At 48.5% G+C, this 25,310-nt stretch overlaps 1 protein-coding gene across 1 annotated transcript in view; it reads right to left on the reverse strand.

Moving 5' to 3' along the window:
• The window catches only part of LOC307224977 (uncharacterized protein), a 60,124-nt gene extending 36,226 nt beyond the window's left edge, over positions 1 to 23,898 (reverse strand). The window contains exons 1-7 of the mRNA XM_079992464.1: positions 23,776 to 23,898; positions 15,485 to 15,646; positions 14,287 to 14,414; positions 10,517 to 10,625; positions 6,675 to 6,791; positions 3,205 to 3,266; positions 1,183 to 1,317 (exon numbers count right to left, since the gene is read on the reverse strand). Coding sequence (XP_079848590.1) covers positions 1,183 to 1,317; positions 3,205 to 3,266; positions 6,675 to 6,791; positions 10,517 to 10,625; positions 14,287 to 14,414; positions 15,485 to 15,646; positions 23,776 to 23,830 — 768 coding nt within the window. The 5' untranslated portion in view covers positions 23,831 to 23,898. The remainder of the gene's footprint in view (positions 1 to 1,182; positions 1,318 to 3,204; positions 3,267 to 6,674; positions 6,792 to 10,516; positions 10,626 to 14,286; positions 14,415 to 15,484; positions 15,647 to 23,775) is intronic.
• Between the last annotated feature and the right edge of the window lie 1,412 nt (positions 23,899 to 25,310).

Here is a 25,310-nt window from a genome sequence, read left to right on the forward strand (position 1 = left end):
GTTGACCTCCCTGGCTGCATTCCCCAGCAGGCGCAGGCAAGGTCTCGATCGGCGATTCTTCTCAAACGTGAGAAGAACACACCCCTCTTTCCTGCCTCCCCTGGGCAGGGGAAAGAGATAGACAGAAACGTATTTACATGCCTTTATTTCTGTCTTTGCAGCATTACAACAAAACGTGACTGCTCTCTTCAAGCTCCAGCAGTCTAGTAACAAACACTTCCTGGATAGGAATAAACGGAAGAGCTCAATAGACTGCCCCTCTGATTCCCACGGCAGTCCCAACATTCCCATGTTGTTTACATTTCAAGCTAGCAGTTTGCAGCTGCATTGCATCCATATCGTAACACACAGCTCCCCCTCTCCTGCGAAGGAGAGGCACTGCGCAGAGAGGGAGAACTGTGCAACGCCCCTTCAAGTGAAGCTGGAGAAGGAACAGAAGGAGACCCTTTTGTTCCTCCTCCGGCTTCCAGGCAGGTGCGTGGCTGAAGCATTTGGAACGCAGCAGGAACTCGTGCTGCACTCCAAAGGCTTCGGGTTCCTTTTGCTGAAGCCTGGAGAGTCTTGCTCTCCCAGCTTCAGCAAAAGGAACCCAAAGCCTTGGGAGCGCAGCACGAGTTCCCACTGAGCTCCAAAGGTTTCAGGCGGCATCCCTGAAGCCTGGAGAGCGAGAGGGGTTGGTGCGCACCGACGCCGCTCACTCTCCAGGCTTCAGCGAAAGCAACACGAAGCCTCCGGAGCGTGGAGGGAGCGCTCCCTCTGCGCTTCGGAGACTTTGCGTTGCTATCGCTGAAGCCAAGGAGCCTGCATTCGCTCCATAAGACGCACACACATTTGCCCTTAATTTTTGGAGGGGGAAAAGTGTGTCCTATAGAGCGAAAAATACGGTATTCAACAACATTTTCCAATCTTCTTTAAACGTACGTTCTTCTTGTTCTCTGATTCTATACGTTACGTCCGCAAGCTGCACATATTTCATCAGCTTCAGTTACCATTCTTCTTTAGTTGGGTCCTCACTCGTTTTCTCCAACCTCTGTTTTAAAACCTCCAGTGGGGGGGGGAGTCTGCCCCCTCTCCTTTAAGGATTCTTGAGCTGTGATTCCTGCATTCCAGGGGGCTGAAATAGATGGCCTTTGGGGGTCCCTTCCAACTCTACAATTCTAGGAAAGCAGCACCCCACCTTACCCAGTGCGCTGCACTGTCCTCGCAAGCCGACTCCTGGCGGGCGACAAGGGGAGTCGTCTCCTTCACCTCGTTCACTTCTGCAATGGCATCGTATTTGCTGAACTTCATGTTGCAGTTCCGGTGGTAAGTTTTCGTCTGCGAGATGCAGAAGTTGAGAAAGAAGTCAGGGGAGGGAAAAGGTGCTTCCCAAATCAAAGCCCAAGACATTATTTTTACTGCCGGAACCGGTTTGCAATAAATGTGTACATTAGGCAAAATATTATAATAATAAAATAACAACAACAATAGATTACAAATCACCTTTCACATTACAGTCATACCTCGGGTTATAGATGTTTCAGGTTGTGTTTTTTTGGGTTACAGACGCGCCGAAACCCGGAAGTACCAGAACGGGTTACTTCCGGGTTTTGAGGTCGCGCATGCGCAGAAGCACTAAATCACACTTTGCGCATGCGCAGAAGCGCTGGATCACAACCCGCACACGCAGACGTGCCGCTGCAGGTTGTGAACGTGCATCCTGCACGGATCAGGTTCGCAAACCAAGCGTCCACTGTAGACTTAAGGTGATTTGCCAACACACAACAAAACTAAACACAGCCGTACCTTTGTTTTCGAACACCTTAGCTCTCAAACGTTTTGGCCTCCAAACGCCGCAAACCCGGAAGTGAGTGTTCCTGCTTCCGAACTTTCTTTTGGAAGCCGAACTTCCGAAGGGGCTTCTGATTGGCTGCAGGAGCTTCCTGCGGCCAATCGTAAGCCACGCTTTTGTTTCCGAACCCTTTGGAACGGATTCTGTTCCAGCCTTCCGGAACAGATTCTGTTCAACTCCCAAGGTACGGCTGTATAGGTTTTAAAACCGCATTCGAGGTGGTCTGTGCTGGAGGTGGTAGAGTCCTCACAAAGAGTTATCATTGCACATTTCTTCTAATAAACATACCATAGATTCCGGCGTATTAGGTGACAGGGAGTATAAGACGACCCCCAACTTTTGCTGTTCAATTTTAGAGTTACAGAGTTTGAGAGCCGCCAGGGGCACAGCGTGCACCCCTCCGCTGCCTCTGCTGTCGCAGCAGCCCAAGGCAAGGCGTTTGGTGGGCGGGCGGGCGAGCGAGCGCTGCACTCGGAAGGATTTTCTGTGTCCCCTCTGCTCACCGGCTCCTTCTCCTCCTTCCCAATGTGTATTCCCGGTGTATAAGACGACCCCCGACTTTTGGGGTTATTTTCCAGGGCTAAAAAGTCGTCTTGTACGCCGGAACATATGGTATTTTTGTAAGCAATTCTCTCCCCCCTCCACTCTCATGTATTTTTCTACTGCTATCTTCACATGGCTAAGCAATTTTTTTAAACAGCAGTGCAGAATTCGGAGAAGTGAACATCATTTCAAATGGCCTCGGTCCTGTATACCTGAAGGAGAGTCTCCACCCCCATCATTCAGCCCGGACACTGAGATCCAGAACCGAGGGCCTCCTGGCAGTTCCCTCATTGCGAGAAGTGAGGTTACAGGGAACCAGACAGAGGGCCTTCGCGGTGTTGGCACCTCCCTGTGGAACGCCCTCCCTTCAGATGTGAAGGAAATAAGGAGCTATGTTCTCTTTAAAAGACATCTGAAGGCAGCCCTGTTTAAGGACGTTTTTAATATTTAATACTGTATTGTTTTTAACACTTGATTGGAAGCCGCCCAGAGTGGCTGGGGAAACTCAGCCAGATGGGCAGGATATAAATAATAAATTATTATTATTATTCAAAGGCCGGCTGCATTTCGGCCTGCATATTCTTTCCAGGAGTGACCGTAAGGCGAGGACCAAAATCACCCCCCACCCCAGAGGAGCAGGCAGGTTTCATCTCGCAAGCCACAGCCCCCCCCCCTTCCCTCACCCTCTGCCCTAAAGACACGCAGCTTCCTCAGCCGCCATTATTGGCCGGCACCTCTCAAAAACGCCCGAAGTCGCTGTTCTGCAAAAATCAACAGCTGCAGGCTGTGTCCTGGACAGACGGCTGCCAGCTTCCGTTTGGGTCTCCTACCTTTTGAATGACTTTCCCAAACGGCCAGAGGAAATATCCCGCAAGTTTCCAACACAGCTTACCTGCGGAGGGGAGAAAGACAGGTGAGGTCCCGGAGCAAAGAAATAATAATAATAATAATAATAATAATAATAATAATAAATAAATTTTATTTATATCCCGCCCTCCCCAGCCGAAGCTACCCCTTTCTGTAGGCGGGGGCAAGATCCATTAGGCAAATGGGGCACTGCGCCAGCAACCTCGGTCCTTTGCCTTCGGCCAGCAACCCCGTGCCCCCCACTTTCCTTGTTAATTTAAACCAGCCCAGGGGGTGGTTCTTGTTGGCATCTTCCTCTTCTCCTTAAATCTCAGGATTGCCCCTTGCAGAATGCATCAAGGAAGAGGACAGGGACAAAAATCAGAATTTGCTGGCTCCGCCTATTATTCTAAGTTTTTTTGGGGGGGCCCTGGAGCTCCAACTGTCATGACCCGCCCCCCCCTTCTCAACCAGCAATGTGGTCTGGGTAACCATAGAATCATAGAAACATAGAGTTGGAAGAGACCCCAAGGACCATCGAGTCCAACCCCCTGCCAAGCAGGAAACACCATCAGAGCACTCCTGACATATGGTTGTCAAGCCTCTGCTTAAAGACCTCCAAAGAAGGAGATTCCACCACACCCCTTGGCAGCAAATTCCACTGTCAAACAGCTCTTACTGTCAGGAAGTTCTTCCTAATGTTTAGGTGGAATCTTCTTTCTTGTAGTTTGGAGCCATTGCTCTGTGTCCGCTTCTCTGGAGCAGCAGAAAACAACCTTTCTCCCTCCTCTATGTGACATCCTTTTATATATTGGAACATGGCTATCATATCACCCCTTAACCTCCTCTTCTCCAGGCTAAACATGCCCAGCTCCCTTAGCCGTTCCTCATAAGGCATCGTTTCCAGGCCTTTGACCATTTTGGTTGCCCTCCTCTGGACACTGTCAGGGGCTCAGGAGCAGAGGCACAGGGGAGAGAGGAAACGGAGAGCGAAGGGGAAGAATCTGAGGGCAGCGTAGGGGAGTATGACAGTGGCCCGAGAGATTCCATGAGCTTCTCCAGCGATTCAGGAGATTCCCAGAAGGGGGCGCCGATGGCCAGGGCAAGGGGGGTCCCAGGGGGGACGCACCAGAAGCAAGGGGCCAGCGGGGACTCCCAAAGCAGCAGTTGGAAATCAGGACCAGTTTCCCCACCAGAGCGTAGCGGGGGGGAAGAGTCCCATGTATAAGGGCCAGCGTCCCCTCCAGTAGGGAGAGAAGATGAGTCAGGGCTGACCACGCCTCCATCGCAGAGTGAGGGAACGGAGGGGAAGTCAGATCCTACTAGCCCCCCCGAAGGGGGAAGCAGTGACAGGAGCAGTGTAACGGTCAGGAGAAAGGTGGCCGGCTGGGTGCGCGCGCCAAATTCAAATGTACAGGCGCGCGGGACAGCAGAAAGCCAGAGTTGGGAACCAGGTCCTAAAGCCCGCCGGAGGCAGGGGGAAGAATCCGGGGACTCAGCGTCAGAAGAGTCTAGAAAGGGCAAGACCCCAGTGGACAGGCGGACCCAGAGGAGGAAAGAGCAAAGGAAGAGGTGGAGCAAGGCTAGAGTCTTAAACTGGTGTCTGGGGGGAGGAGACTCAGACGGAGCTTCAGCGGTCTAGGGTTTAAGACGTAGGGCTGCACGCCGCGGCTTTGAAATCGAAACTGCGTTTCAATAAAGACTTTTGTACATAACAACGGACTGGCGTTGGTCCTTTGTGAGCTGGGACCTCGGGCAGCTCTGACAGACACGTTCCAGTTTGTCAGTGTCCTTCTTGAACTGTGGTGCCCAGAACTGGACACAGTACTCCAGGTGACCTTTGACCCTTTGACCTTCTTCACTGGGGTTGCCCCACAAGGGATCAGCACGTTTATTTTTCAAAAAATTAACAACTACATCTCAGATTTTGATTAAAATCGCTGTACAGTCATACCTCAGATTACAGACACTTTGGGTTCCGTGATTTCGGGTTGCGCATGGCACCAAACCTGGAAGTACTGGAATGGGTTACTTCCCGGTTTCGGCGCTTGCGCTTGCGCATAAGCGCTAAATCACACTTTGCACATGCGCAGAAGCACCGAATTGCGACCCACGCGTGCGCAGACACGTGGGTCACGGGTTGCGAACGCTGCGGGTTGTGAACATGCCTCCCACATGGATCATGTTCGCAACCCGAGCGTCCACTGTACTGGATTATCTCACGTGCCAAAGTCACTGGGTAGAATAAAAATGTCCTGTGATTTATAGTTTTTGAGTTATGGGGGTGCGATGAAAATGTGAGGAGTGTTCTAGACATGCAGGATGCATCCTAGAAAGATGAAATAAACCGAGAAAAGACCACAGTCGATAGAATCTTTCAGCTGAAACACCTACTACGCAAAGCACATTTTACAAAATATTCCGACAATCTCAAACTCCGGGATTGTCAGAATTTATACCACCAAAAATTAATCTGTTTGAGTCATGCGATTCAAATTGGATCGACCAGACTGTTCAGCTTGATTTGTTTCACAGTAGATCTGTCCCTGACCAGGCGCTCTGCCTTCCATACTACGACTCCCAACAGCCACTAGCCGCCACTGGCAAGATCCCATCTGGGATAATGGGCGTGGTATATGAAAGTCTCAGGCTTTTCCTCACAGAAAAATCAGCTACATCGCATTAGGTTAGCCTGACTATTCCCAGCCACTAAGACGAAAATTAGGCTGCTAGTCACATTAGCTCTGGCTTTCTGGGGCAGATTTCCGTTTTTAAAAAATTACCTATTTCATAAAATGTATGCACTTCTTGATTGCTATTTTTTAAAATTAAAAAAAAATCCTCAAAGCGGTTTAGAAAAAGAATAAAAGAATACAGTCATGCCTCGTGTTGCATTAGGTTCATGTTGCGTCTTTTCGGCTTGCGAACGCGGCAAACCCGGAAGTGTATAATTCCAGGTGTCGCCCCGCACACACGCGCAGAAGCATTATGCGCGCTTCGCACATGCGCAGAAGCGCTCAATCGTGCTCCGCGCTTGCGCAGAAGCGCCGCTCTAGTTGCGGACTTTTCGGGGTGCGAACGGCACCTCGGAACGGATCGTGTCCGCAACGAGAGGTACCACTGTACAATCATTGGCCAAAATGTTAAAATATTCAAACCAGTTAAAACAGATATCAACCTCCAACATATGTGCCTGCTTTGTATCAATTGGCAGGTAGTTCCAAAGTCCAAACGCTACCACACTAAACAATTGAGTTCTTACAAACATACCTGTCCCGAATCTTCCACTCACCCATTGCTTTTGCCTCTTCAGTCCCTCCCTCCTCCCAGAAACTGGATCTTGAACATGAGCACAGCCACAACTGCTTTTCGTATGCTCTGAGATTCCTGGGGTTGGACTAGATGACCCTGGGGTCCCAATTTTACGATTCTATGCTAAGGCCCCTGAACTCACCATAGGGCACCCCCAGGATGGTGAAGAACATCAGGATGGAGACCAGGACATAGAGCAAGGACAGCCACCATCCGAAACAGAGGAGGTAGAAAAGGTTTCCACATGTCAGCATAGAGCCTAGGTAGAAGATTCGCTTTTTAAAACACACAAAGTCTATCCCAGACTCGCATTTCCCACGTCCCCTTCCTTTAGACGCAGAGGACTTTGGAGGTTAAGGCCTCAAGGACGCGCAGGAGAGAGGAGAGGACCTTAACCAAAAAGTCTTTTTATCCAACTTAAATCTCTCTCTCGCTAGTCGTAAATGAGAAAACCGCTGGAAACGATAACCTTCCACTGTTAACTTTCCCCTTGTTTTAATTTTATGATCTTCTTGACTCCACTCTAATAACTCTTGATAAGTTAGCGGTTTCTCTTTGGCAACCTCCTCTTTTCTACGAAAAGCTTCTTGTGGTGAAATCCAATCGGGTGTCTTTGGACATAATCGAGGTTCATATCTGTTCCAAATTCTTAATCAGATGGTTTTTGAAATTCTTTTTCAATCTTTATTCCCATAATTCTCACATTTTGTCTAATGTCTCTAAGCAAGACTTCCAAGACCAGAATGAAAGCTAATGGGGTCAATGGACACTTTTGCTTTGTCCCCTTCTGTTATCTCACAGGGTTTTGTCAATTTCCCATTAACAAATATCTGGGCTGTCTGTGATTTGTAAATCATTTTTACCCATTTAATAAAGTTATCTCCAAAGTTCGTTTCTTGCAGTGCTTTAAACAAAAATACCCAATTCACCTTGTCAAAGGCTTTTTCTGCATCCAAAAAAATCAAAGCAGCTCGTTTCTTGTGGCAATTCAGATATATCTGAAGGAGCATCTCCACCCCCATCGTTCTCCCCGGACACGGAGATCCAGCTCCGAGGGCCTTCAGGCGGTTCCCTCCCTGCGTGAAGTGAGGTTACAGAGAACCAGACAGAGGGCCTTCTCAGTAGTGGCACCCGCCCTGTGGAATGCCCTCCCACCAGATGTGAAGGAAATAAGCAGCTATCCTATCTTTAAAAGACATCTGAAGGCAGCCCTGTTCAGGCAGGTTTTTAATATTTAACGCTGTACTGTTTTTAACAGTTGATTGGGAGCCGCCCAGAGTGGCTGGGGAAACTCAGCCAGATGGGCGGGGTATACATAATAAATTATTATTATTATTATTATTATTATTATTATTATTATTATTATTCCAAAGCATCTAATATATTTCTGACATTATCTCTTAACTGTCTTTTAGGCAGGAATTCACAGTGATCATGATGAATTGAATCCTGCAAAATCTTTTTTAACCTTTCTGACAAAACTGATGTAAGTAACTTATAATCATTGTTCAGTAAGGAAATTGGTCGATGGTTTTTCATCAAAGTCAAGTCCTGAGCTTCTATAGGTATAAGTGTAATAATTATAATAATTATAATAATATAATAATAATTTATTATTTATATCCCGCCCATCTGGCTGGGCTTCCCCAGCCACTCTGGGCGGCTTCCAAAAAATTATTAAAATACTGTAATACATCAAACATTAAAAGCTTCCCTAAACAGGGCTGCCTTCAGATGTCTGCTAAAACTCTGGTAGTTGTTGTTCTCTTTGACATCTGGTGGGAGGGAGTTCCACAGGATGGGCGCTGCTACCGAAAAGGTAGCCCCACATAGAGAGCATTGCAGTAGTCCAAGCGGGAGATAACCAGAGCATACATCACTCTGGCGAGACAGTCTGCAGGCAGGTAGAGTCTCATCCTGCGTACCAGGTGGAGGTGGGAGACAGCTGTCCTGTACACAGAATTGACCTGCGCCTCCATGGACAGCTGTGAGTCCAAACTGACTCCCAGGCTGCGCACCTGGTCCTTCAGGGGCACAGTTACCCCATTCAGGACCAGGGAGTCCCCCACACCTGCCTGCCTCCTGTCCCCCAAAAACAGTACTTCTGTCTTGTCAGGATTCAACCTCAATCTGTTAGCCGCCATCCATCCTCCAACTGCCTCCAGAAACTCACACAGGATCTTCACCGCCTTCTCTGGTTCTGATTTGAAAAAGAGGTAGAGCTGCATATTGATGAACACTCAGCCCAAACCTCCTGATGATCTCTCCCAGTGCTGCATTTTGGCCTCCCTCTGACTATCTGGAATCTTACCGCTCTGTAAAATATTGTTCATTGTCCATTGAAAGGGTAGTAAAAGTACATCTTCAAAAGACTTGTGGTAAAAAGCCGACAGTCCTTCTGGCCCAGTACCTTTCCTTTCTTAGATTTTTTGATGGCATCACAAAATTCTTGAACAGTTACAGGGTCATTCATTATTTGTCTTTGAGAGTCTGAATCTTTGGTAAATGCTATCTCTGTAAGTATTCATCTTTGTGTGTGCTTTGTTTTGTTTTTTGAAAAAAAGAGATTACTTGACCTATATACAACTTAAGACTAATATTGGTGAAATATTTGTCTTATCTGTTATTACAACAATTGTAATTCTGTGGGCAGAATAGGGTCTTCAAGGCAACTCTCAGCACAAACAGTTCCCAGGGTTTTTTGGGGGGAAACCATGAGTGTTTAAAGTTATAGGATACTACTTTTAACTATATGATGTAGGTAGAGATCTTTTTGAGTTGCTACAGGACAGTAGAATTTTCCAGTGCTGGCCCTCAAATAATTAAAACTCTCCAGATAACATTTGCCCGGTGCCTAACTCATGTTTGAGGATTTCAACTAACCACTAGGAAGAGCTTCCAAGCAGTTTGGCAGAAGAGGTTGCCTTGGAACAAGGTGGACGCTTCATCAGTCAAGGTTTTGATGAAGGCTGGACGGCCAACCTATGAGGGAAGCTGTAGCAGTGGATTCTCTGCATTGGCAGAGGGGCAGAGTGGATGATCTCTGGACTCACAGCTGTCCATGGAGGAGCAGGTCAATTCTGTGTCCAGGGCAGCTGTTTACCAGCTCCATCTGGTATGCAGGATGAGACCCTCCCTGCCCGCGGACTGTCTCGCCAGAGTGGTGCATGCTCTAGTTATCTCCCGCTTGGACTACTGCAATGCACTCTATGTGGGGCTACCTTTGAAGGTGACCCAGAAACTACAATTAATCCAGAATGCGGCAGCTAGACTGGTGACTGGGGGCAGCCGCCGAGACCACATAACACTGATTCTGAAAGATCTTCATTGCTCCCAGTACATTTCCAAGCACAATTCAAAGTGTTGGTGCTGACCTTGGACGCCCTAAACGGTCTGAAGGAGCGTCTCCACCCCCATCGTTCAGCCCAGACACTGAGGTCCAGCGCCGAGGGCCTTCTGGCGGTTCCTTCCCTACGAGAAGCGAGGATGCAGGGAACCAGCCAGAGGGCCTTCTCGGTGGTGGCGCCCACCCTGTGGAACACCCTCCCACCAGATGTCAAAGGGAAAAACAACTACCAGACTTTTAGTAGACATTTTAAGGGAGCCCTGTTTAGGGAAGCTTTTAATATTTGATGAATTATTGTATTTTAATATTTTGCTGGAAGCCACCCAGAGTGGCTGGGGAAACCTAACCAGATGAGCGGTGTATAAATATTATTGTGCTTGTTGTACCTTCACAATTCTACTAGTATTTGAGATCTTTCAATAGAGTTTTATATGCACTTTTTTCCACTTATTTTTTTAATGGGGGTGTTTAATGGATAAAGTGGGGTAAAAGTTTCATCAAACAAGTTTGTACTTCCGCAAGATACAGGAGGATTGGCCTCTTAAAAAATACAAGCCCGTCCTGATGTTTATGACCAGGTGATTGTTAGGCAAGAACAGCAGTAGGAAACTAACTGGGTTTATATTTCTATTTTTTACCTGCTGGGCTTTTAATTATGTTCAGGTCAGAGTACAGCTCCTTCACGATTTCCGAGCGGTCTTCCCAGGGCCTGGCTGTCACGTGGCTCTTCCATTTCTTAAAGCCAAACTGCAGGAGAGAGAAAGAGGTCGTCTGTTACAGGGACATCTATTAAAGCTACTTAAAGCTCCGTTAGGGACGTGGGTGGCGCTGTGGGTTAAACCACAGAGCCTAGGACTTGCCGATCAGAAGGTTGGCAGTTCGAATCCCCGCGACAGGGTGAGCTCCCGTTGCTCGGTCCCTGCTCCTGCCAACCTAGCAGTTCAAAAGCACGTCAAAGTGCAAGTAGATAAATAGGTACCGCTCCGGCGGGAAGGTAAACGGCGTTTCCGTGCGCTGCTCTAGTTCGCCAGAAGCGGCTTAGTCCTGCTGGCCACATAACCCGGAAGCTGTACGCCGGCTCCCTTGGCCAATAAAGCGAGATGAGAGCCGCAATCCCAGAGTTGGTCACGACTGGACCTAATGGTCAGGGGTCCCTTTACCTTTACTTTTTAAAGCTACGTTGCATCACCAAGCCCTTTTTGGGAACCAAAGTTCTAGGACAGAGGTTCTAGGTTGTCAAACTACAATTTCTGGGACTCTTGAGCAGGGAAGCCATGGCTGTTTGAAAGTGATGTTCCCATGAATGTCTGCAGGAAGGCAAAGGAAGATACTGCCCCCCGGTTGATGAATCGTGATCTCGAGAACCCCGGCTTAATTTTTTTCAAATAAAGAGTTAAGTTTCTAGCATTTGTAGAAGCCAAGATATGAGGCAAGCGAGGGAAACTAACCTGCTTCCCCCACCCCCGCAAACTCATTTATTTATTAATAAAAAAAATTATGTACCACCGTATCACAGAAATATATCACCGTTGTTTACAACAGCGTAAAAGATTAAAAGCAAGTTAAAAGCAAAAGCAAACAGAAGTAAGATGACTGCAGTGTGTGCACTCTTAATTGCCTACGTAGGCCTTGAGAAACAGAAAAGGTTTCAGCGGGCGTTTAAAAGTTGGCCCAGACGGCGTCTGCTGAATCTCCAGTGGCAGAGAGTTCCACAGGACCGGGCCAGCGACGCTAAAGGCGCGGTTTCTTGTCGTTGTTGTTGTTGTTGTCAAATGAGCCGCACCGACGTAGGGGAATAACCTGAGACACTCCTGCAGATAATCAGGCTAGGATATCAGGGTTCTGGCAGTCCCTGGATTAATACATGAACCTTGAATCCAGCTGGGTAGCAGAGGGACGGCCAATGCAGCTGTTTTAACAATCATGTCAGCTGTTCTCAACCAGAAGCTCCCGTCAGCAATTTGGACGCAGCATTCTGCACCAGCTGGAGCGTCTGAGCCAAACCCAAGGGCAGCCCCACATAGAGTACATTGCAGTAATCCAGCCTCAAAGTTACCAGGTGCATGAACTGAGCGTTCCCCACTGCTAACCTACAGACTCCAAAAACTCAATTATCTGGGTCTCTGGTCCCCCTCAGCTTTCGCCTTTCTTAAATTGCACCCCATTATTCTCATTATTGTACTCAAACTGGACCCTGAACCACTCAGCGGACTTGGGTGGGACCTCCAGGTAAGAGCACAAAACCAAAAACCTACCCCACTGCGCAGAAAAGTTGAGATCATTTTAGTCCATGTTTGTCTAGTAGCTCCATGTGGTAAGTAGGCTGAGACCCCACCTGTCTCGCCAGAGTGGTGCATGCTCTGGTTATCTCTCGCTTGGACCACTGCAATGCGCTCTATGTGGGGCTACCTTTGAAGGTGACTCAGAAACTGCAACTAATCCAGAATGTGGCAGCTAGACTGGGAGTGGCAGCCGAGACCATATAACACTGGTCCCGAAAGACCTACATTGGCTCCCAGTACGTTTCCGAGCACAATTCCAAGTGTTGGTGCTGACCTCTAAAGCCCTAAATGGCCTCAGCCCAGTATATCTGAAGGAGCGTCGCCACCCACATCATTCAGCCCGGACACTGAGGTCCAGCTCTGAGGGCCTTCCCTGCGAGAAGTGAGGTTTAAGGGAACCAGGTAGAGGGCCTTCTCGGTGGTGGCACCCGCCCTGTGCAACGCCCTCCCACCAGATGTCAAGGAAATAAACAACTACAGTCATACCTCAGGTTGAATGTGCTTCAGGTTGAGCGTTTTCAAGTTACGCTCCGTGGCAACCCGGAAGTAATGGAGTGCGTTACTACTGGGTTTCGCCCCTCACACATGCGCAGACGCTCAAAATGACATCACGCGCATGCGCGGAAGTGGCAAAACACGACCCGCAGGCGCATCTTACGTTCTATTTAGGATACGAACAGGGCTCCGGAACGGATCCCGTTCGCATCCTGAGGTACCACTGTATCTGACTTTTAGCAGACATCTGAAGGCAGCCCTGTTTCAGGAAGTTTTTAATGTCTGAAGTTTTATCATTTTTTATATGTGCTGTAAGCTGCCCAGAGTGGCTGGGGAAACCCAGCCAGATAGACGGGGCTATAAAGAATATGATGATGATGATGATGATGATTATTATGTTGCCATTTCCCCTCTGCTTGATCTTTTTGCAAACCACTTTGAGGATTGCTGCTGCTGTTGCTGTTTGCAACCAAGCGGTGTATATATTTTGAGAAATAATTGAATAAGAAGCAGTGGCGTAGCGTGAGTTGTCAGCATCCGGGGCAAGGCAAGTAATTTGTGCCCCCTAACCCGTGGATTTGCGCCCCCTAACCCGTGGACTTGCGCACCCTAACCCTAACCCCCAGATGTTGCGCCTGGTGCGGCCGGCCCCCCCTGCACCCCCCACACTATGCCACTGATAAGAAGAGTCTGTAGGATCGGACAGCAATGATGGCAGCAAGGGAGGCGGGGGGGGGGGGAAATGCCACCTCCCGGCCCCCCTGCCACCTTCTCCTCTTTTTGTGCAGCCCCTCCCCATGCAAGCTGAAGGCAACATAGGGAGAAAAAGGAGGCTAGAGAGAAGGGGGGCGGCAGCAGTGTGGATCTGCCGCCTGAGGCAACTGCCACACCTCACCTTGTGGTTGTGCCGGCTCTACGATACGATAATCTTTATTGTCATTGTCCCATACAGAACAACGAAATTGAAAAATCTACCTAAGACATTCAAAACCCAACTAGCCTGCTATCCCTGCTACCCCAGCCTGGTAACCCCCCTAAGAAACTCTGATACCCCATAATTAAATACAATATACGCCCACAGAGACTACCTTACACTGCATTTAAAACCAAAATCACATTTGGATAGAAACTGTTTCTCAGGCATCTAGTCCTAGTCTTTATAACCCTGGACCTTCTTCCAGAAGGCAGAAGCTGAAAGAGATAATTTCCGGGGAGCACACTATCTTGTGCTATCTCTGCAGCTTTCTTATGGCACCTGGAAGTGTAGATTTGATCCAAGGTGGGAAGAGGGCACCCAATTATTCTCTCTGCAGTCTTTACAACCCTGGACAGCGTTGTTTTTTCCCTGACTGTGTAGCTCCCAAACCACACACACAGACCATAAGTTAATACACTCTAAGCAGTACAATGGTAAAATGCCATCAACAGGTCCTTTGAGAGATTGTTTTTCCAGAGGATTCTCAGAAAATACAACCTCTGCTGTGCTCTCTTCATCAGGTCTTTGCTGTTTTCTCCCCAGGTTAGGTCATCTATCAACTCCATTCCCAGGAATCGAAAAGGGCACACCGGGCTCCATTTCTGCCCGCCCCCCCTTGCCATCGCCCGCCCTCCTATCACTGAGAGGAACACACCTTGTAATTGTTGGAGAGCTTGTGAGCCTCAACCTCGTTCTCTGCGGTGAGGGTGGTCTTGACCAGGCAGCCATCGCATGTCGGGACTTCCTCGGAGTGGTGGGGGCAGCACGAAGGGTTCGAAAACACTAGATAAATAAAATTTGTTATTATTATTATTATTATTATTAGGGAGGGAGGGAGGAAGTGGGCACACATCAGGGGTATTGTTATATACTGAGTTGAATAGGATCCAGAATGCAGCAGTCTGATTGGTCCTAGAACAATGGGATCCAGAATGCAGCAGTCTGGTTGGTCCTGGAACAATGGGATCCAGAATGCAGCAGTCTGGTTGGTCCTAGAACAATAGGATCCAGAATGCAGCAGTCTGATTGGTCCTAGAACAATAGGATCCAGAATGCAGCATTCTGATTGGTCCTAGAACGATAGGATCAAGAATGCAGCAGTCTGATTGGTCCTAGAACAATAGGATCCAGAATGCAGCAGTCTGATTGGTCCTAGAACGAAAGGATGCAGAATGCAGCAGTCTGATTGGTCCTAGAACGAAAGGATGCAGAATGCAGCAGTCTGATTGGTCCTAGAACAATAGGATCCAGAATGCAGCAGCCTGGTTGGTCCTAGAACAATCGGATCCAGAATGCAGCAGTCTGATTGGTCCGCAGGAGCCACCCAAACCAACTCCAGGTGGAAGTGAATCCGCAACCTGATTGGCCTACAGGAGAATCCCAGAATTAGCCAATCACGTGGGGCCCATTGTGTAAATAATGTATATAAAGCAGACATTTCGGGGAAACTTCCATTTCTTACTACGATGAGCTGAATAAAGAGCATGAAATCCACAACAGAGCCTAGGACTTGCCGATCAGAAGGTTGGCGGTTCTAATCCCCGCGACGGGGTGAGCTCCCATTGCTCGGTCCCTGCTCCTGCCAACCTAGCAGTTCGAAAGCACGTCAAAGTTCAAGTAGATAAATAGGTACCGCTCCGGCGGGAAGGTAAACGGCGTTTCCGTGTGCTGCTCTGGTTCGCCAGAAGCGGCTTAGTCATGCTGGCCACATGACCCGGAAGCTGTTCGCCGGCTCCCTTGGCCAGGAAAGCGAGATGAGCGCCGCAACCCCAGAGTCGGCCACGACTGGAACTAATGGTCAGGGGTCCCTTTACCTTTAACAATAGAAGCTCCCCTACCCCCCCCCACCTTACCTGGCAGTATCCTGGGGGTGAGGATGCCATGCATGAGCTGGTGGGACCCCGAATGGAGGTCCCCCACGTCCCCATGGGTGTTGTTGACGGCCGCACAGTGCCGGTCGCAGAGAGACCCCCTCCGATGTGGGTCAGCCTTGGGCTCCAGTTCTTTGGGGAAGTCTGGAAGGGGAGACAGAACAGCCGTCAGATAAACGCTGGAAGTTACCGTATTTTTTCCATCTATAAGATGCCCCCATGTATAAGACGCCCCCTATTTTGGGGGATTCTGGTTTAAGAAAATGGGGAGAGATGGCCTCTGCGTATAAGACGCCCCCACATTTTTGACATTATTTTTAAGGGGGAAAAGCTAGCCTTATAAACGGAAAAATACGATACTATACGATAATCTTTATTGTCATTGAGACTATGATGAAAAGAAAGGAACTTGGTAATTTGAACTAGTTAATTATATTATAAAATGAATATTGGAAAATTGCCAAAATGAGATTTAATGAAAATCTGTGAGTAAGGATTTGAGGAAGTCACTTAACAATGGAAATCAGCTTGGATTTTGATTGGAAGAAATTTTCTATGTTTGTTTTTTCTATGTTTTGTTTTTTGTGTTATGTTGTAGTTGTTAAAAATTTGGAAATTAATAAAGAAAACTGGGGGGGAAAGAAGATAATCTTTATTGTCATTGTCCCATACAGAATGAAACTGGGAAAAAAATCTACGTAAGACATTCAAAACCAACAAGCCTGCTATCCCAGCTATCCCAACCTGGTTAGCCCCCTAAAAACTCTGCTATTTTTAAAATACAGTATACTCCCATAGGGACTCCTTACATTGTGTTTAAAACCAAAATCGCATTTGGATAGAAACTGTTTCTCAGGCGGCTAGTCCTAGTCTTTATAACCCTGTACCGGTAACTCAGCCAGCCTTGAAAGTGGTCCACAACTCTTGGGGGGGGGGGGAATTAAAAATTTGCTAATATGGTGAGCCCCTAGGAATTTGACACCACTCTGCTATGTACAGAACATTCCTCAGACTGCTTCCAAAGGAATCAGAATAGCTCCACAGATGTTTCTCTGCACTGCTGTGTGAACACAAGAACAGAGAGCTTTGGGAAATCGCAGTTTCTCAGGTTGCAACGAAGGACTGGCCTTGTCCTTAAAAGAGATACCTTTTGGACGTTAGATATACAGTGGTACCTTGGTCCTCACACTTAATCCGTTCCGGAAGTCAGTTCCAAAACCAAAGCGTTCCAAAACCAAGGCACACTTTCCCATAGAAAGCAATGCAAAACGGATTAATCCATTCCAGACTTTTAAAAACAACCCCTAAAACAGCAATTTAACATGAATTTTGCGATCTAACGAGACCACTGATCCATAAAATGAAAGCAATAAACAATGGACTGCAGTCACACAATCAATCAGTAGCTGAACTGGGTTCCACACTGTCACAAAATCCAACCTAAAATAGCTGCAAAAACAAAAACCTTGAAAACAAAAACGCCTTTTAGGGCTTTCAAGGTCAGCACCAACACTTTGAATTGTGCTTGGAAACGTACTGGGAGCCAATGTAGGTCTTTCAAGACTGGTGCTCAGCGGCCGCTCCCAGTCCCCAGTCTAGCTGCCGCATTCTGGCTTAATTGTAGTTTCTGGGTCACCTTCAAAGGTAGCCCCACATAGAGCACATTGCAGTAGTCCAAGCGGGAGATAACCAGAGCATGCACCACTCTGGCGAGGCAGTCCGCAGGCAGATAGGGTCTCAGCCTGCATACCAGATGGAGCTGGTAAACAGCTGCCCTGGACACAGAACTGACCTGCGCCTCCATGGAAAGCCATGAGTCTAAAATGACTCCCAGGCTGCGCACCTGGTCCTTCAGGGGCACAGTTACCCCATTCAGGACCAAGGAGTTGTAAGGGTTGTAGCATGCAAAATGCTTGTGGCGCTGTGAAATCACAGCCCCACAGAAAGCTGACGGACTTGCCACCTGACACCAAGGGACCGGCGCAAGCATCAGATGATGGCGAGGAGAATTATGTGCAGCCCGTGGGGTGTGGGGCTCACATGATGTGCACCAAGGCAATCAATTAGACACCACTGAGAGATTAAGGGCAGCTTAACCGTCTCAGAGCCTTAAGACGTCTTGAGATGAACATCAACAAAGGAAGGAGGGAGGAGAGAGGGAATCAAAACCCCCCCACAGGGAAACCAAGGGACGCGATGCGTTAGCTCAGGGGTCAGCAAACTTTTTCAGCAGGGGGCCGGTCCACTGTCCCTCAGATCTTGTGGGGGCTTGAACTATATTTTTTTTTGGGGGGGGGGATGAACCAATTCCTATGCCCCACAAATAACCCAGAGATGCATTTGAAATAAAAGGACACATTCTACTCATGTAAAAACACGCTGATTCCCAGACTGTCTGCAGGCCAGATTTAGAAGGCCTTAGTTTGCCTACCTAGACAGCATCTTAAAAAGCAGAGACATCACCTTGCCAACAAAGGTCCGTATAGTTCAAGCTATGGTTTTCCCAGTAGTGATGTATGGAAGTGAGAGCTGGACCATAAAGAAGGCTGATCGCCAAAGAATGGATGCTTTTGAATTCTGGTGCTGGAGGAGACTCTGGAGAGTCCCATGGACTGCAAGAAGATCAAACCTCTCCATTCTGAAGGAAATCAGCCCTGAGTGCTCACTGGAAGGACAGATCCTGAAGCTGAGGCTCCAAGACTTTGGCCACCTCATGAGAAGAGAAGACTCCCTGGAAAAGACCCTGATGTTGGGAAAGATGGAGGGCACAAGGAGAAGGGGACGACGGAGGACGAGATGGTGGGACAGTGTTCTCGAAGCTACCAGCATGAGTTTGACCAAACTGCAGGAGGCAGTGGAAGACAGGAGTGCCTGGTGTGCTCTGGTCCAGGGGGTCACGAAGAGTCGGACATGACTAAACAACTAAACAACAACAAGTTTGCCTATCCATGCATTAGCTCCGTGCCCCGAAGCCTAGAGCAGCCTTTCTCAACCTGATGCCCTCCAGAAGTGTTTGCACTACAGCTCACAGCATCCCTGGCCATCAGCCATGTGAAACGAGGCTACTAGGAGTCACAGCAACCTGGAATGTCTTCTTCCTGGTCTCCCAGCAGGGGTGGGGCTCGCTCCTGACCCAGAGCGTGTGCCCCACATGCAGAAGGCCCCAGCTTCGATCAAAGGGTAGGTCTGGGAGAGAGACCCTCGTTTGGAACCCAGGACAGCTGCTGCCAGCCATTGCAGAGAATAGAAAAACGCATCCCAGGAACAGAAATGAAAACATCAGGTCATATTCAACTAAGTTTCACTAGGAGTAAGGTAAAGGTAAAGGGACCCCTGATCATTAGGTCCAGTCGCGGACGACTCTGGGGTTGCGGTGCTCATCTCACTTTCCTGGCCGAGAGAGCCGGCGTACAGCTTCCAGGTCATGTGGCCAGCAGGACTAAGCCGCTTCTGGCAAACCAGAGAAGCGCATGGAAACGCTGTTTACCTTTCTGCCAGAGCGGTACCTACAATTGCTAATATCTGTTGAGGGGTTGAGTTACCATCTTGGTTATTGGTGCTCAGGTTTCTCCTACGTATGGGCCCCTCTGTGTTTTCTCACCAATATCAGTAAGCATCGTCTTTAGGGGAGCTACTTCTGCATTGAAATGCAAGGATTAAAGCTGTAACCAAATTAACACCAGGGTCTTGAGGTTTCCTAATGCGGCTGGGCAGTCAGCGTGTTGGATGCTTTCAAATGCCTAATGCACGTTTGATTGAATCTTGGGCAAAACAAAGCAATGAAATGAGGAGGTGGGGAAAAGCCCATCTGAAAAAGATTATGGATGAACAGGTTGAGTAATGCCATCTGACAGCTCGAATTCTGAACAATCTGATCATTTCTGCTGCAGATGGGAGTTGTAGCTTTGTACTTTGTGCTTTGCTGGCATAGACAATCCATTTAGGGTTCCCTCTGGGAAAAGCCCATATTATTACCCAGATTCGTGCTTTCGAACTGCTAGGTTGGCAGGAGCAGGGACCGAGAAACAGGAGCTCACCCCGTCGCAGGGATTCAAACCGCCGACCTTCTGATCGGCAAGCCCTAGGCTCTGTGGTTTAACCCACAGCGCCACCCGCATCCCTTTTTCACTAGGAGTAGGTGAGCTGAAATTAATGAACACAACTAAGGCTCCCATCTGAACCATACATTGAAAGTATCATCCCATCACTTGGCTTCCCCCAAGGAATCCTGGGAGCTGTAGTTTGTTAAAAAGCTGCCGAGCGTTACCACAGACCCCTACTCCCTTCACAGAACTACAACTCCCAGAGTGCCCTGGGAAGAGGGATTGGTTGTTAAAGCACTCTGGAAATCTCAGCTCTGCTAATAGGGAGAAAATGGGTTCTCCTAACCACTCTTAGAAAACTACCGTTCCCAGAATGCTTGCTGGGAGAGCCATGGCTGTTTAAAGTGGTGAGATGCTGCTTTCAATGCACAACATAGATCAGGCATAGGCAAACTCGGCCCTCCAGATGTTTTGGGACTACAACTCCCATCATCCCTAGCTAAAAGGACCAGTGGTCAGGGATGATGGGAGTTGTAGTCCCAAAATCTCTGGAGGGCCGAGTTTGCCTATGCCGGACATAGATGTGCCAATGGCTTTAGCACCCCCTACTGTCAGCCTCCGAGTTTTCTGCCCAATGAGTTGTAGTTCCAGCTGAAAATGGGTGGGAACTTGCTTCCCCCGCAAGGTGAGGGTTTGAAGCAGAGACGTGCAGAGCCCCACGCAATCGCAACGCAAACACGATCTTATCCACCAAGGCCGTGAAAGAGGCCCTGTTGGTGACCCAGAATTTTCTTTTTAAGGAGGTGCAGGAGGAGACATGACAATGGAAGAATTTAGGGTCAAAGGCTATCAAGATAAAACCTGATTTTATCTGGCAACTCTGGAAGATGGGGAAAAAACGAGTGCTTTTGGCTCCAAGAGCTTGGGCGCTGTTGTGAAGCAACGAATGAAACGTCTCCCTTAATTCCCTGTGGTGCCTGGCTTCTAGAAGCGGGATACAGAATCACAGAATGGTAGACGGGGCCACGAGGGTCATCTAGCCCAACCCCCACGACGCAGGAATCTTTCGCCCAATGTGGGATTCGAACCCACGACCCGCAAGTTAAGAGTCTCGTGCTCTATCGACCGAGCTAAGCCTCATGGATGCTCCGCTTTAAATAAGAACAGAAGAAGAATCCTACAAGCTGGATCAGGCCTGTCTAGGCCAGCATCCTGTTCTCACAGCGGCCAACCAGATGCCTCAATGGGCAGGATCTGACAAAAACAGCTCTCTTTCCCCACTAGGAATTCCCAGCAAATAGTATTTTTCAGAGCCGTACACCCTGTGGCCAGTAGCCACAGCAGTAGCGTTATCCTCCATCCGTTTATCTTGCCCTCTTTGAAATGCCAAGGTCCACTAATCCCCAAGAATTCAGGGCGATTGGCTGGATCAATGGGCAGCAGGGTGATCTCATCTTTCCAGCATTTCAAATCTGAAATCTTAATTACCCTTCAATCCTTCGGACCACTATGGACAGGTGGGGGACTTTGTACAAAATGCCTTAAGACAGGGGTCAGCAAACTTTTTCAGCAGGGGGCCGGTCCACTGTCCCTCAGACCTTGTAGGGAGCCGGACTATATTTTGGGGAAAAAATAATGAATGAATTCCTATGCCCCACAAATAACTTAGAGATGCATTTTAAAGAGAAGGGACACAGTTCTACTCATGTAAAAACACCAGGCAGGCCCCACAAATAACCCAGAGATGCATTTGAAATAAAGGACACATTCTATTCATGCAAAAACACACTGATTCCCGGACTGTCCGCGGCCCGGATTTAGAAGGCGATTGGCCCGCATCCGGCCCCCGGGCCTTAGTTTGCGAATTCATCCCTTAAGACAGGCTTCCTCAACCTCAGCCCTCCAGATGTTTTTGGCCTACAATTCCCATGATCCCTAGCTAGCAGGACCAATGGTCAGGAATGATGGGAATTGTAGTCTCAAAACATCTGGAGGGCCAAGGTTGAGGTAGCCTGTCTTAAGAGGACCCTCGCTCTCCAGCGAGACCCAGAGATGAACATCGTTTGACACTCGCATGCCCCATTTTAAGATGGGATAAAAGCAGGGCCGGATTTTGGTTTGTTGAAGTCCTCAGCTCTGAAAGGCAGTGTGAAGCCTTGCTTCCCAGCTGAGGGATCCCCACCCCCTCCTGCTTGCACAAAAGTAGGAATGGGAATGGGGTTGCTCTGATGGGAAGGGAGGCATCGCACTGCCGGAGCCTCGCCGCCGCCACTCTCAGCCCTCCGTCTCCGCCTTCCATGCCTGACCCACCGCACACAGCTTCCCCACCACCACTGCCGAAAAACCCACAACTCAGGGGCTGCCCAGGCTCATGGAGAAAGGAGACAGAAGCCTCGGAGGAAGGGGGAATGTGATGGTTGAGGTCAAGGTGGTGGCTGCCCCTCTGCCACCTTCATCGCTGCAGCATCAACATCCCGCACTATCTATCTATTTATTTATTTAAAGTGTCCCCAGATTCATAGAAAAAATCTGCTAACCTTACAAGGGCAATGCAGGAATCTTGGCTAAAGCATCCATGACAGCTTGCCATCCAAACTCTACTTTAAAACCGCCAAAGAAGGAGAGTCCACAATCTCCAGAGGGAGTCCGTTCTAGCTTCACGGTGCAAATTTATTTTAAAAGCTGAATTTAGAATCATTACACTACTCTCTTCCGAACTTAAAAATGGAAAGCGTAATGCTGGCGGTCAACAAAAGCGGTTCAAAAACTGTCTCAAGGCAAATCTAAAAAAATGATATATAATGAGTTGAAAAAGGTATTTAAGTATACCTTCACTAAGAAACCAGAGGCCTTCCTTCTGGGCATTGTCGGCCAGAAGGTGTTAAAGAAGGACCGAACATTTTTTATGTATGCAACAACGGCAGCAAGGATACTCATTGCTAAGAGCTGGAAAACTCAAGATCTACCCACACTGGAAGAGTGGCAGATGCAGCTGATGGACTATATGCAACTGGCCGAGATGACTGGTAGAATTCGAGACCTGGGAGAAGAGAGGGTTGAAGAAGACTGGAAGAAATTCAAGATTTATTTACAAAAGTATTGTAATTTGGCAGAAGACTAAGAAGGATGCTAGATCATAAATAACTGCCTACCATTGAATTAGATTTGAATTTGACGATAAGTGAGATTGAGGAAAATATAAAATTTCTGGAGAATTATTAGATTAAATTAATTGAACGAGATTTAAGAATGTAAACAAGATGATAAATTGCTGGAAAAAGGTTATAATGATGTAAGTGGGAGCGGGAGACGTGAGGGAGTCCAAAGAAGTTTTGAAAAAATGTGTTATGATTCATGTTATATTGTTTATCATTTTTGCATTTTGTATTTATTTAAAAAATTTCAATAAATATTTATAAAAAAACAAAAACAAAAACTGTCTCAAGGCAAATCTTAAAAAATGTAGTATAAACACCAACAATTGGGAAACACTGGCCTGTGAGCGCTCCAGTTGGACGACAGCTTTTGCCAACAGCTTTGAAGACACTCGAACTCAGGACACAAGGGAGAAACGTGCTAAGAGGAAGGCACGATTGGCAAATCCACACCGTGATCAACTCCCGCCTGGAAACCTATGTCCCCAATGTGGAAGGACGTGTGGGTCCAGAACTGGCCTCCACAGTCACTTACGGACTCATTGTTAAAACCGTGTTCATGGAAGACAATCTTACTTGGCTACGAGGGATCACCAAAGAAGAAGACTTTAAAAATATTTTTATGCCACCTTTAAAGTTAAACACCTTCTCAAGGTGCTTTGCGAAACCTAAAACAGCAACATAGACTTATACATGTGCCCAATATTAATCTCAGGGTTGTGGGTTTGAGCCCGACTTTGGGCAAAAGATTACTGCGTCGCACGGGGTTGGACTAGATAACCCTCGGGTTCCCTTCCAATTCTATATTATCCGCAGCTCTGCGACTCGAGGGCCATCGCTCCAGCAGTGTGCAAGCTCTGGCTGTGCATGCGAAGGTCGCTGGTTCGATCCCCGGGTTGGGCTGGAAAACAGACCTCTCCAAAAAAGCCCATGAAAATCTGGAGAGCTATGCGTAATAAAGGATAACTATTTAAAAAATCTGGAGGGCTGTTTCTCCTCCTCCTCCTCTAAGGGAGATGCTCCTGCCCGGCCCCTACTTCGCCCCCTTCCCCGCGTAAGATAAGCGACCCCTCACCGCAGTTGTCGTGCGTGTGCCTCCGCCTGCGCGCGTGATCCGCGTCCGCCGACATCGCCGCGCAAACCGGCTCCGGGTTCGCCACCGCCTCCAGCGCTACGCTCCGGCGCGCAACTGACCGCGGGCGCCTCTCCAAGCTCCGCTTCCCCGGGCGAGTCCAGCACGTGCCGGGGGTGGGTCTGGGTCCAGCCCCAAGGAGGAGGTGGGGCTGGGGGTCGGGAGGGGCAGCAAGGCAGGCAGGCAGGCAGGCAGGCAGGCGGCGCGGTGGGGCAGCGAGCGCCGCCTCTCCTCTCTCTCGCTGCGCAAAGCGTGCGCTTTCCTCGGCGCGCGCTTGGCTTTTTAAAGGCGCCAGTCCTCAGGGCGGCTCTTCCGCGCGGGAGCGAGCTCCGCCGCCGAGACCTGGCCGAAGGGGCCGCGAAGCTTCCCTGGGAGGAGGGAGTCGCTGCAAAGGAGCGGAGCGCGGTGGGTTACGCGCGCAAAGGGACCCGTGTACGAGGAACGTGTGAATGGGGCCAAGCGCAGCAGGCGTGCGTATGTGGGTGCTTTTAGGGCGCAGTTGCTTTGGAGTGATGGTCACTCTGAAAGGTCCCCAAAACTTAACATTTTTACACGTAACACTGTATTTTAATGTATTTTTAATCTTTGTTGGAAGCCGCCCAGAGTGGTTGGGGAAACCCAGCCAGATGGGCGGGGTACAAATAAATAATAATAATAATAATAATAATAATAATAATAATTTGCAATGTTTTGTTAAAGTTGTCTGTTGTCGCCTCAGTTCTCTTTGCACCACTTAAGAGATATTTTTAATATATTAAGCGGTTAATCTATAATCAGGTTTGCGAAAGGCAAGAATTAACTCTCTTCTAGTGAGGAGGGGAATGCATTCTGCACATGGCCATAAACACTGTTGTTTCTCACCCTTTCCGGCAGCGGTGAGGAACTTCAGGCACGGAGGCCATAGGCGGCCCCCTAGGCCTCCCTTGGTGGCCCTTGGGACCTTCCCCTAGGCCACACCCTCTCTCTTAGGCCACACCCCTCGCTGGCTGTGCTCCACCCCCTTCTCAAGTGCTTTAGCCCGGCTAGAAAGAAACCTCAAACTGTGTTATAGCTTCTCTTGCTTGCCTGAATGAAGGATGGAGAGGCGTGTGGGTGCAGGAACACTCTTCTCTTGACCTGACAGGGTCGTTGTGTGGGCTAGATGAGGAGTGGGGAGAACCATGTACCCCACCTTGAGCTACTGGGAGAAAAAAAGGGGGATCAAGGAATCTGAGAGTTGGGACCCTGAGGGTCATCTAGTCCAACCCCCTGCAATGCAGAAATAGGCAGCTGTCCCGTACGAGGATCCAACCTGCAACCTTGGCATTATCGGCACCATGGTCTCACCAACTGAGCTGTCCATGATAAAACTGCAATAAAATAAAAACTTGTTTCGATTTTTGCGTGGCTAGAATGCAACTCATGGTACAAAGGTGCATTGTTCAACTGCCCACTATTTCTGCAGAGATATACTGTACGTGTATGCAGATTTTATCCTG

This window comes from Podarcis cretensis, assembly GCF_951804945.1.
Source record: "Podarcis cretensis genome assembly, chromosome: 10".
Taxonomy (NCBI): Eukaryota; Metazoa; Chordata; class Lepidosauria; order Squamata; family Lacertidae; genus Podarcis; species Podarcis cretensis.